This window comes from Perca fluviatilis, chromosome 5, assembly GCF_010015445.1.
Source record: "Perca fluviatilis chromosome 5, GENO_Pfluv_1.0, whole genome shotgun sequence".
Taxonomy (NCBI): domain Eukaryota; kingdom Metazoa; phylum Chordata; class Actinopteri; order Perciformes; family Percidae; genus Perca; species Perca fluviatilis.
The window spans coordinates 3208915-3222364 of record NC_053116.1 but is presented as its reverse complement, the minus strand read 5'-3'; the positions used below and the strand labels follow the sequence as shown (position 1 = coordinate 3222364).

The following is a 13450-nucleotide window of genomic DNA, read 5'->3' as shown; positions in this document are numbered from 1 at the left end:
TTCAATGGCAGTGGCCAGTGACTCCTCTCCTCCAGCTTTGTGTTTTTTGAAGTAACTCCCAAAAGACTTTTTGGTCTTTTTTGCTGCCTTCCTGGTGTCATCATCACCAGCACCACTTGCTCCACCTTCTGCAGATGTAGCCATAGCTGCAGCAATTGAGGGGCCTAAGGATAGGGCTGTCTTCCACTGTCGTAGCCCTGAGTTCAGTGGTAATTGTTGACGCAATGGCTTTAATCTGGTCATCATCATTGTAACAGTTTTTGAAGTGGGGGTCAAGTGTGGATGCCAAACTTAACAGATCATCCACACAGTCTTCTTTGTAATTGTACTTCTTTGTGTTCAGGTACTCCAGGATCGTTGTCGCCAAAAGTTGCTCACCTGAAAGAGCATCTGTAAACTCTTACAGAGGACTAAACGCTTTGCTCACTGATTCCAGCACATCAACATCTTGCCATGTTGGAATAAGTTCCAACGTGTAGACACATCCTAAATTAGTTCATGCTGAGGGACATTTTGCTGCTCCTGCTTCTGTTTTAGCCCAGTTTTTGCTTTGTGCCCCTTTTTGAAATGTCCCACCAGATGACGTGATGCATCCACGGCACGACAAATTGGCTCTTGTTTGAGTTCAGCGTTAATACAGAGCTGCAAAGTGTGCCCGGCGCACCTGACGCCCTGCATTTCTGGCCATTCATGTGATTCCTTTACTGTTTCCACACAGAATGCTATATTAGCCACGTTGTCACATACAACAGAAACTCTCTTTGCTTCTGGAATTCCAAAGGTATCAGCAACTTCAGATAGTCGCGCAGCATTGTTTCTTCCTGTGTGCGCCTCTTCTATTTGTTTTGTCTCAATTACAAGACTCTGTGCTTTCCATTCTCCATCAATGAAATGGGCAATCACTGTCATATATGACTTCATTCTAAGAGTGCCTTGCTGTGTTGTATTAACTCTGAAACTTTCTCTTTGAGTCCCTCATATTTTGCAGTTAGTGCATGCATGATTGTGTGGCGTGCTGGCACTGTATATCCAGGTTCCAAAACTTTTAACAAGTTCTTAAAACCTTGGCCCTCCACAACAGCAATGGGCCTCATATCCTGAGCAATAAAGTCGACAATTCCTTCCGTGATATTATTTTTGCGTTTGGATGATAGAGGAGGCTTAACATCCAGCGTGGTCTGGGTGTGTCTGGAGGATGCTACCGTCATTGCGGGTGGGTGTGCCTGCAGTTATAAAACAATTATTAGACTAAAACATAGAAATATGCCAATTCTGATATGTTCATATAGCCTACTCAAAACAGACGGGGCAACCTAATGCAGACAAGGTGATATGCCATGTTTGTAGTTGAGCTGTGATATGCAAACTGTTGCTTGCAAACTTTTCATTTGACTTTTTTTCCATTATCTATTTTTGTAAAATGCTGCCACACTGCCGATGTCTTTGACATGGTAGAGGAGGACTGACTGTAAATTAAACGCTCACAATTAAATAAATATTCAGCAAACCACCAGACCAAGGCCTTCTAGTACTTTCTTTAATCTGTCTCCAGTGGGTTTAACTAATCAAGGGGGGTGTTCTGAAGACAGACTTACCTGTGAAACAGGGGTGCTCTGAAAACACCCCCATTAGCAATTAGTGCTTTCCACCTGATGAAATTACCAAGGCAAAAAATCGACCAATCAGAATTTTGGTCGAGCCAGAACGTATCGACCAATAAATCAACTAGTCAACTGGGAGATTACAGCCCTAGTGTACAGTACAGGCCAAAAGTTTGGACACACCTTCTCATTCAATATGTTTCTTTATTTTCATGACTATTTACATTGTAGATTCTCACTGAAGGCATCACAACTATGAATGAACACATATGGAATTATGTACTTAACAAAAAAGTGTGAAATAACTGAAAACATGTCTTATATTTTAGATTCGTCAAAGTAGCCACCCTTTGCTTTTTTTGATAACTCTGCAAACCCTTGGTGTTCTCTCAATGAGCTTCATGAGGTAGTCACCTGAAATGGTTTTACCTTCACAGGTGTGCTTTGTCAGGGTTAATTAGTGGAATGTTTCCCCTTCTCTCTCTCTCGCTCAGGAATCATTGTGACTGTTGAGTGTTATGTGGAAATGCCAAATTAAAATCTTTTTGGACTTATGTGATGGCTTTTTTTCTGTGTGTGTGTGTGTGTGTGGGGGGGGGGGGGGGGGGGGGGGGTTGTGAAATTTGTTATATTATTGTTTTCAATTCCTATTAATTTTAAATAGAACATCTTTATTTCCCCTGTTTATAAGCTAAGTATGCTAAATTGCCCAACATGCATCTCTTAGCAACCAAGTTAAATTGCAAGACATAAAGAAGTATCTGGATGGAAAAAGCTTTTTAAACTTCATATTTGGACAGAAAGTATACAGTACGATAGTAACAAGGTAGGATGAGATCAGTGTAAAATAACATGATGTTACACACTCCTGTACGGTAGGTGGCGCTATGCACCTACAAGTTGTTTGCAATCCACCATTAAATAAGAGAAGAAGAAGAGAAGCCGCAGTGTCCAGCAGCCCCAGTGGAGATCTGCTGGATTTCAGGACCAGAGAAGAATGGAGGAGGACAACCAGAACCCGGAGCAGCGGAGCAACGAGGTCCCCAGAAGACCAGCAGCACACTGGGACTCTGATAGCAGCCATGTTCAGGTCAGTGTTCTCCTATCATATAACGTTACTGAATTCACCAAGGTTTCTGCTACTTTGTGTGTGCTGTAAAGTGGTTAGAAAATATGAAATCGGAATCGGCTAAAATCGGTATCGGCTGGTCAAACTCAATGAAATATCGGAAATCAGAATCGGCCTAGAAAGTTGTAATCAGTGCATCTCTAATTATCAGAGATTTAGGCCCCGTTTACACGAAGGGAAGATGCAGATATTTTCCTGCGGTTTGGCCTCTCATTTACACGAAAACCCCGTTTTTATCACAGAAAACGATTATTTCTAAAAACTCCGGCCAAAGTGGAGATTTTGGAAAACTTTGTTTGCACGTTTGCATGTAAACTGAGACAAACGGAGGTTTAGGCAGCCGAGAGAGAGAAAGAGGACGGGATTGGTTGCTGTTGTTGCTATTGTCGGGATTCTGATTGGCTAACGTGGGCTTGAGCTTCTCGTTACACTGCCACCTACAGGTCTGGCGTGCTTTTGGCGGCATTGACGGCATATATACACGGGTACATATAAACGAACACTTTTCTGAAAACTGAGAGGTTGAAATGTCAGTTTATGAAAATAGCCGGCCACGTGTAAACGCAGCATTAAGGAGAATCAGATCGGGGAGAGATCAATGACCTGTCATTTTAATCTGATGAGGAATCTTCATCTGATGACGAGGAGCACCCACCTACCCGTAACATTGCAGCGCAGCCGTCGTCAGACGCTGCCGTGACAAGTGCTTACAATTACAGTCTAGTGATACAAATTAGTATCTAGTTAGATACCTAGTTAGACCTAACTCATGTTAACGTTAGCAGTTCCTAACTTAAGCTTACTGGACTAGCTAAGCTTATTATAAATATGTTATTCTTTAGTGTCGGCTCAACCATTACGGGACAGAAACGTCTACAACCAGGAGCACGCACTGAGAGAGCGCAGTCCCAGCTGTGTGTGTGTGTGTGCGTGTGTGTGCGTAAACGGACTTTTAGATAGTTACTTTGTCAAGTCATACTTATTTAAAAAAAAAAGGGATAAATAATGGACAACTTAAAGGTCCAATGTGTAGGAACTTCTCCCATCTAGCATTGAGATTGTATATTGCAATCAACTCTCTAGCACCACGCAGTTCTACAGCTACGGTAGCCTTCAATTAAAAAAAAAAAATCCCCCTCTCGCAATTTTGATCTGCCCCCTTAGCTATTCTACCCTGGCGCCGGGCCTGGTTAGCAGTAGGGATGTCCCAATCAGCTTTTTTGACTCCCAATCCGATCCCGATCTTTCACATATTGAATATCTGCCGATACCGAGTACCAATCTGATACTTGTAGTTGCTCAGATAATAGAACTGCACACCGTCTTGTTTTTGTTTACAAAAATAACTAAGCAAACAAAGTAACTAAAATATGTCTTATGCTTAAAGGGGTGATAGAATGCAAAACCGATTTTACCCTGTCATAGTTGAATAACGACAGTTCGGTGGGTAAATAGGACATACATAGAAGCTCAAAATCCCACTGACACCCCTTTACTATGAAAATCTCATATTTTGAAACTGCCGCTGAAAACGGGCGAATCCCAACAAAGCTGAGTTGCTTGCGCAAGCATCTCAAAATCCGGAACCTTAAGAGAACAGTCACGCCCCAACATTTACATAGGCTACACAACTGACCTGAGATCAGGTAGTTTTCTGAATCTAGCTAGGTCACGCAGATCTCTGCTATTCCATTACAAAATTCACTTCTGAAACTTTTTTATGCGAGAAATCAACCATATAAAGCTCAAATATGGGCCGCTTTACGAAAAAGGATGGCTAATTGCAAATTTTCTCCGACTGTGTGTCGGAGTTTAGTGCCGGTGTTGGTGCTGCCTGGGTTGCTACATCGCCGCCCTGACCGCAGTGTCAGCGAGCTTGTTACGCCCGCAATCTTTTACCGCAGCCCGCAGGTTCCAGTTAATCTTATAATGGGTATGTGTGTTGAGTTATTTAAACAAACAATCGGGAAATAAACGCCTCTTGTCCGCGAGTCTCATTGATAGAGCCGCGGTGAGATGGAGTCCATCAATGAGAGCTAGCTAGCCTCCTCCTAACTCTGACATTCACAAAAATACATTCAATTGAAATCCGAAATCGGACAAGTGTTAGCTAAGCTTTGTAAGACCTTGAGGAACCTGTAATATTCATGCCGTGACGAAATTCAAACTGTAAATATACTTTAGTTATGCGAAAGTGAGCTAGCTGCGGTATTTCCCCATTGTAATGAATGGGACATATAGCAAGCAGCTGCTCGTCCTACAAAGACGCCTTGCGTTCATAAAAATGCCTTAAAATCAAATCGGACACAACGGTTAGCTTTATAAGACATTGGGGAATGATGTTGTATAAGTAGCGTGACGAAATTCATACTGTGAATATAATTTAGTTATGGCGACAATGTAGCTAGCTAGCTGCGGTATTTCCCCATTGTAATGAATGGGACATATAGCAAGCAGCTGCTGGTCCTACAAAGACGCCTCGCGTTCATAAAAATGCTTAAAAATCAAATCGGACACAACGGTTAGCTTTATAAGACATTAGGGAATGAGTTGTATAAGTGGTGTGACGAAATTCAAACAGTAAATATAATTTAGTTATGGCGAAAGTGTAGCTAGCTAGCTGCGGTATTTCCCCATTGTAATGAATGGGACATATAGCAAGCAGCTGCTTGTCCTACAAAGAGCGTCCACGTTCATAAAAATGCCTTAAAATCAAATCGGACACAACGGTTAGCTTTATAAGACATTGGGACATCCAAAACCGTAAATGTATTATTTATAGATATAGTTATGCCGGCAGCTGGCCAGCGGAGCCCCGTGTGCCAGTATCCACAAAGGGTGACTTTGCGCTGGGTATGGAGCCCAGCAGGCTGCCGCTTTCTCGTCGGACTGTGTGGAGCTCCTAAAGTCCGACACGTCTTACCAAATTGCACGTAGCTACATTAGAATTTTGTAAAAGCCCCCCATATTTGAAGCTTTATATAGTTGATTTCCGCTTAAAAAGGTCTCAGAAGTGAATTTGGTAATGAAACATTGCAGTGTCTGGAATATGAGATTCTGTCGCTTCTCTAATGTGTATTATATATGTATATGTAAGTGTATTGGGGATTCGCTCAACCAATCAGCGCGGTCTCTAATGTCTGCGTATGGCAAGTCGCTCAACCAATCACCGCGCAGCTCATCTAAATATTCATGACCATACCATATTTGGAAGAAAAGCTCTTGTTACAAATAGGGCCAAAACACAGGGATGCATAAGGGCCAGTAAAATATCAACCAGGCCATTTTCAGCCCAACCAATGTTACATACCCCATTAGGAGACCATAAGGAACAGTGTGAAATACCCTATATAATCATTCTATCACCCCTTTAATACATTTAACTTACTACAGCAAATTAGTCATTTCTCTCAACACCAAAACAGTTCTTTAGGATCCCAGCAAACCCCCCAACCGAAGAATAAACAGTCTCAAATTCCTCGCTGGACAACCAAAACTAGCCTTAGTGGCGCCTCTTGTGGTTAATAGTCAATCTTTGATAAAAACTAAACTTTGTGATGCCTCTTGTGGTTTATAGTCAATCTTTTTTCCTGGTGAAATCATGGAACAAGTGTGGAGAATTGGAGTAATCTGCTTCTGTAAAAAACGGGTGACTAAGAAAGACAGACTTTTTTAATTGTTGCCAAGGGCTGGCAAGCTACGATCTGGACAGACACTGTTGAGTGGCTGCATCCATCTTGGTTTTTAAGTCCTGGCATCTAGGCAGTCTAGCGGTGTGTTTGTGGTGCAGGGCATGCAAAAGCTGATCCTCGATTAAAGAATGCCAAAATCGTCCTGATCTGTTGACCATTATTACCGTGATACCATAGTTTACCAAGTGTTCCCCATTGTAGACCTCTGTTCTTCTACTAAAGAATATTCTTTATTAATCCCACGTCGCATTTCTTTTGCACTGAACACTATTTTTCAACTTGAAACATCAAATTGTTCAGTGCAATTTGGACATAGAATCCATATTTGGGTTGGGTTTTATGAGTTGAGCATCACCATGGTATACCAGCAAGAATGTATGGACAACAGATGTTTCCGTTTAAGCAATTTATTTACTCATTATTCATACAGGGCAGAAGCAGATGATGAGGCTTGACGATTATGTTTTTTTCTATAAATGATAAAACAGAAAAAGACACAAATTACAATACAGTTAATCAACATATAACATCAACCAAGTTAATGATTACATACCTAACAAACGATACATATAAGTACTCTAACCCGTGGGGGTGAGGGGTAGGCCTACCACTGCTTAAATTACAGAGTAATATATAACAGATAAACATTAATTTGACAATTACAAAAGAAATTCAAGTAAATCAGGTAATAAGGATACTGGTATTTCCTAAAGGCTACAATTAACAAATCATGTGCACTGCACACTTACACACAATATTATTCCTGTAGTCTCAAGGCAAACAGGCAAGACGACAATTCAGCATTTACCAGTATACAGAGGGGAGAACAAGTATTTGATACACTGCCGATTTTGCAGGTTTTCCCACTTACAAAGCATGTAGAAGTCTGTAATTGTAGCATGTAGTCTGCGCATCCCTGTGTGTGTGTGTGTGTGTGTGTGTGTGTGTGTGTGTGTGTGTGTGTGTGTGTGTGTGTGTGTGTGTGTGTGTGTGTGTGTGTGTGTGCAGGCCAGCTGACAGTCTTGCCTGGGCCCGGGACGAGATCTTAGATGGGCCCCCCCCTCGCGGCCAGATCTCTCCTTTTCCCTTGCTCTTCCTCTCCTCACATCTCTCACTGAAATTAAGTGTGTAATCAGTCTCTGATCCATCCTGCTCAGACTCTCCGACAGGGCAGCGAGCCCCCCCGCATCACTCTCTCTGTCACCTGACTGCAGCTGGATCTCTCTCTGTCTCATCCTTACTGATGGAGCTACCAAACTCAACTGTTTCTGTCAAAGTTAACGTGTTGTGTCAGGCTTTTATACAAGCTAATGGACGTTAACATGAGAGCTGGCCTGTTACGTTACGTTACATGGCTCGTAAACGTTGGCTGCGCTGTTTCTTACCTTGCTCTACGTTGACAGTTCCAGCTTCACCGTCACCACTTTTTTTTAAATATTTGTTTAGAAAATCTCTAAGGCCTCTATTTTCTTCTTCTCTTTTCTTTCCTTTTCCGAGCTCCGGACTTGTGCTGACCGGACATTTTGAGCGTACTGAACTTCAAATCAAGTGACAATATCAAATTTTGATCAGAGGCCAAACCATTTTTATGTTGGGGGTGGGGGGGTTCTTGACCACCATTTCCAGGACAATTAGGAAGAAAACAAATAAAACGCTTTTATGTAATTCAAATATTATGCTACATATTTTTTTCCACAAATAGGCCTATTTAAAAAAAAGATTTTTAATTCTTCCATAATTTAATGAGGGCCCAGTTCTGGGCCCCCCTACTGTGGGCCCGGGACAACAGACCCGTTTGTCCCCTCGCGTGGGGGCCTGTGTGTGTGGTGTGTGTGTGTGTGTGTGTGTGTATAACAAGCATAGTGTGCATGCGCTGTGCATAAGTTTAGGCACATTTTACTAATTTGCTGTTAAAATAACAATGAAATGCTGCGTTATTGACTTTAGACCAGTTTTTTTTCGGAGTGTCTATTTGCACCCCCGGTACGAATAGCCTCGGCCACACAGCTGAGCTATTCACACTCTGTCGTGGAAGTTTTCCTAAGAAGCAGCAGCGTTTAGAAATATCAATGATCAAATGAAAACGAATAATGACCGTTTGAGAATTAAACCAAAATTTGGTCTTTGAGTATTTATTTACATTTGCAAATGGAGAAAACACAGTTTCAAAGGTACACGCAGCACAACTGAAAATGTCTTTCCCAACTAGAAACCTAAAAATCAAAACATCTTATAGTGAAGAAACTCCATTAAGCCACCCCTCTTCAAATATCTTTAGCATGCTGCCACTTTTCTAAAAAATACCATAGACAGTTAGATGATTTTACAACCTTCCATTCTGCTCCAGTGTCTCCTACATTAGACTAAACACCTGCTTATCTCTGGAGACAGAAAGAGATACGGTTCAGACAGTATTATAGCCTTCTTCACTTTATCTGCGAGAAATAAACAAATGAGGAGCTGCAATTTCTTTAGCGAAAATAACTTATGCTATTGCTCACAGTCTACAAGGCCAGCGCTCTCTCTGGTGCCTTTAAGTCTACAGGAAGGAACAGGATTATGTGGAGGTTTAAAACAATCTTTAAACAAATGGTCAATATTATTAAAAACAAATGGTTAAAATAAAATTTGCCACCACAACCCTGTGACGTAACAACAAAAACACGTTGCTCGCGTGCACCGAAATCATCATTTTTTGTATACAGTACCGTTACCTAGCAACCGAGGCTTGAAGAAACCAAGTGGTAAACAGTTATACAATGTTCCGTAAGAACTGCTAGGTGAGTGGTTAGTATGCTTACCTTTGGTATGGGAATTTGGAGTTTGATTCCTCTGTGAGGTGATCTTATTTTTTAAATTTTGGATTGCATGCAATTGGGCAAGTCAGGGCCCGCGAACGTGAATTTTTTTTGTTGTTTTTTGCAGGGTGGTAGGGGAAGACTCATGAATATGCCTGCTCTGGTTGGGTTGGTTAGGTTTAGGCAACAGGAGTGGGATTGGTTATGGTTAGGGTAAGAATGTCAGGGCGATAATATTGCAAAAAGGTGTAATACATGAGTAGTATGGATAACTGTGTGTAACTATATGCCAAGGTACTGTAAATGCAAAGGGGTGCAAATAGCATACATTGATATTTGTACCAGACGGGGTATTAATAGAACACATTGCTGTGTGCACGCGGTACGGAAAATTGCATTCATTTCGAATTTCACCAGGGTACAAATAGCATACACTGCTAATTGTACCAGGGGTGCAAATAGCCTTACCCGTTTTTTTTTTTGGTCAATGGTGTGATCACTTCCCGCTGCCTCAAGAAGCAATACGCCAAAAATTCACCTGAACACCTCCCTGTAAGACCAGCACGCCCATGGGCACAAAGATGGGCACAGGTGCATTTGTTATTTAAAGGAATATTTCACCGCTGGAAAGCTGAATATATCTTTAAATTGGGTCACTTATGTAGTAGAAATGTGAAAAAAAAATTGAAATTGGTGCCTTCTAGGCCGAGAAAAGCCAGAAAATGTGTTTTGGTCTTATATGGATGAAAAACACCAAATCCCAGAATGCACCTGCTTCGTTGCTTTGAGTCCACTCCCAAGCCACGCCTACCGCTTGACAGACCGACAGAGGCATTCAACTCAACTCAAGCGTGTTTTATTGTCATTTCAACCATATACACGAAACAACGTTTCACGTTGACTCAAGTGGTGTTACACATTTAACATATATAAAAACGAAATTATATAAAAACGACATACGAAACAGGCTACATTTAGTACACACACTGTATAGGCTCCGTAAAGTTCATCTAACGCATACTAGCATTAGCGCTTGGTGGGCTGTAAACACCGAGCATAAACACAGCCGTGAATTAGTGTGTAATGTAGAATGGTCGGCATTTAACAGTCACAAACTCCATAAAATGACGCGGCCGCCAGCTTGCGCCTGCCGGGGCCGCTTGCTCGGCGCTCGGACAGTCACACTCGGAGATCCCGCTGTAAGACGGAGGTCTTTTAGACCGGTCCCGTAAATAAGAGGCTTTTATTTCGCCGTTTCGGATCATTTGTTTAAATATCACAACACGTGGTTAACTGTCTTTTCGGAGTTAAACTCAACAAACACACACACACACACACACACACACACACACACACAGTATATTAGTCTATGAGATATACCCGTTTCTTTTCGAGAGACTTATGCCATAGGCTATAGCCTACATTATATTTTGTATTTAGTTCATATTTTTGGTGTGTTTGTTTTCTGATTTATTAGAAGTTGAGTTTCAGTCTTTATGATAAATGAACAGTTGTAGCCTACATAAAGTGGTAACATGCTATGACATGTTATGTAGACTAAAGGGGAGACACCAACCTTTTATAATTTGAATTTCTAATTTCCATCTCCCTGGGCATATACAGTGCACTACAATAATATTGAAATGATAATTCCACATAACACTGACAGGAACACATAGGACACACCAGTGCATATGCCTATTTATTTGTTTAATTTAAACTGACTTAAACGTATATGCTAATACAACCCAGTCTCACGTCAGTTCGTGATGGCATTACGAAATTAAATCTATTAGAACGTGATACCCTCACGTTATTTTGAAGATTGGGGTCACGTTTTTTATACTAATGTATTTCAATGAGAAGCATCTTACGTAATCACAGCACGAAACTTTCTGCCAGTCGGGCTGCAGCAGAGAAGCTGGATACAGCTTTGATATTATTGGTATTTTTAGCCCAATAACCGCTGTTTTAATCAACATTTATTCACCAGATCTTATCACGGTTTATATGTATTTCTTTTAATGTTATTATTTCGGTCTATTTCGGCCAGGGAAGCTGGATTGCTTTGTTGTTTATTGATATTTTTAAAACTATAACGCTACATCTTTCAACATGTATTTAGCTGTTATCATGGTATGCATTTCTTTATTTTAATAATATTATTTCGGTCTTATTACCAGTAAATATTACAGTAAATAAGACAGAAAAATAGGTTACAATATGAGCGAGCTGACGCATTCAAAGCCGATGTCCCGCACGCAATGCGCGGCATTCATTCACAGAATCAGACAGCGATCAGCGGGTCTATAACGCCTGTATCGCTTCAATGTACGTTAGGGATCATGTAGAGCGTTGTTATAGCGACTACAACAACGACGGGGTGATCAGGACCCCGACGCCAATCTTCTTTCAGCGGATCGATTGATAGCTCTCCTCCAGAGGGAACAGAACTGCGTCCATGGCAACGCTCTGCTATGCATGGCAACGGTGTGTTATACTTAGCAACGGTCTGTTATCAAGAAAATAACAGACCGTATTCTACATTAGAATTCAAGCAAGCCATGTAATAAATATAATATATATAATCAGTGGTTTTGTCACCAGCAACAACATGTTGCTCAGTTATGTTCCAGTAAGTTATGCACCGTTTAAAAAATCAGCTGAAGACTCCGGAAGTGACGCGTAATACGCTCGGCGGGTTAGAAAAGATACAAATACCTAATATTCGTAATATTGATGTTTTGTCTAACGTTGTATTTGAGGAGTTAAACAATAAACATAGCAATAATAATAAAATACAGTTTCATGTATTTGTCTCATGTACTGTGTTCTCAGCCGGGCCGGGCGTAGCATCAATCTGAAATGGAACGAAGCCGAACACGTCCTCCCACCCACCCCGGAAGAACTACAAGTGAACCAGCTTTGTAACAGATTCTGGGCCGCGTCTATAGTGGGAGTTGTAGTTTTTAAATATATTGGTATATTTCTCATATGTAGAAGTTGGTAGTGTAGAATTTTGGATACACCCTGTTTTTTGGGATGGGGAACACACTGGTGTCATCAGATTTTAAAAATCTAATCGTTAAACAGGTGAAAATAGCTTATTACCATATTTGACAGTGCTTACAGTAGGTAAACTTTGGTGACCATCTCTACATGATAGCTAAGGTCCAGAGCTTTCTAGAACAGCTGGTCTTATGTGTAGCACCTTCTGTTGCTAAATGACAAGCCTTCAAAGATGTACTGGGTGCAAGGTTCAGAGGTCAATATTTCAAAGCAGGAATAATGTATCCTCTTCAGACTGACATATGTTACTCTCCAGGTTGAGACCTTTCCAACGATGTGTTTGCTATAGTACTACGACAAGGTTTTAATTTTCACATATCATAGGGACCATTTTGCAAGCAATACTTTATTATCCCCAGAAGGATATTTGCATCATACAGATGACATACTTACGATAAAAAACATAAACAAAGTGATATGGAGTCAGATTGAAGCACATCACACAGCCACAATCTATTGGTCATCTTTCACAAACAGTGCAACACACAACCATATGCATCATATCATGAAGCTATTCCCCTGCAGCCTCAAGCAACATTATTTTAACTTTGAATTGAGGTAGGTCCAAATTAGGGCTATAGTTTAGAATTATTTAGTTTACATTAGGGTACCCATTTCTTCTGTCAGAGGATAGAGCTACTTGGCATGGAGAATAAAGATTGATCACACCATATTCTCTGTGCTCCCCTGACAAGTAAGCTTTAAATGAGATGTTTTTAGATATTGCTGACATATTAAAATGCTCTGTAATGCAGCCTTGTATAACATAAACCATCTGATTCACTGTGAGTGTCTGCTCTAAATGATAAGACACACTTTCAACACGGGCCTTCCAGCCAAAGGTGTTGTCCATATACACACCAAGGTGCCTGTAGGAGCAGAGCCCATTGATTGGTTCATCATTTATGACCTCTGATACCCTCTGACCCATGTCACGACCAACTCCTCATTTTGTGAAATGGTTGAATGAGATTGTTGGTTTGGCACCACATTCTGGTCTCTATTTTAGCAGAATATGCAAAAGTACTTGTGTCTGTGTGCAGTAGGCTGAGGTAGAAGTGTGCCAAAAATGCCAAAACACGTTTGTGTACACGTACCCATACAAAGCTATATACATCTCTGTGAACAAAAACCTCAGCAAAAATCTGCTTAAAATGCTTC

General features: G+C 41.0%; 1 protein-coding gene across 1 annotated transcript in view; it reads left to right on the top strand.

Moving 5' to 3' along the window:
• The first annotated feature begins 2581 nt into the window (after positions 1–2581).
• LOC120558537 (zinc finger protein 239-like) overlaps positions 2582–13450 on the top strand; it is a 360504-nt gene continuing 349635 nt past the window's right edge. Inside the window, exon 1 of the mRNA XM_039799574.1 lies at positions 2582–2691. Within this exon, the coding sequence (XP_039655508.1) occupies positions 2599–2691 (93 nt within the window). The 5' untranslated portion in view covers positions 2582–2598. The remainder of the gene's footprint in view (positions 2692–13450) is intronic.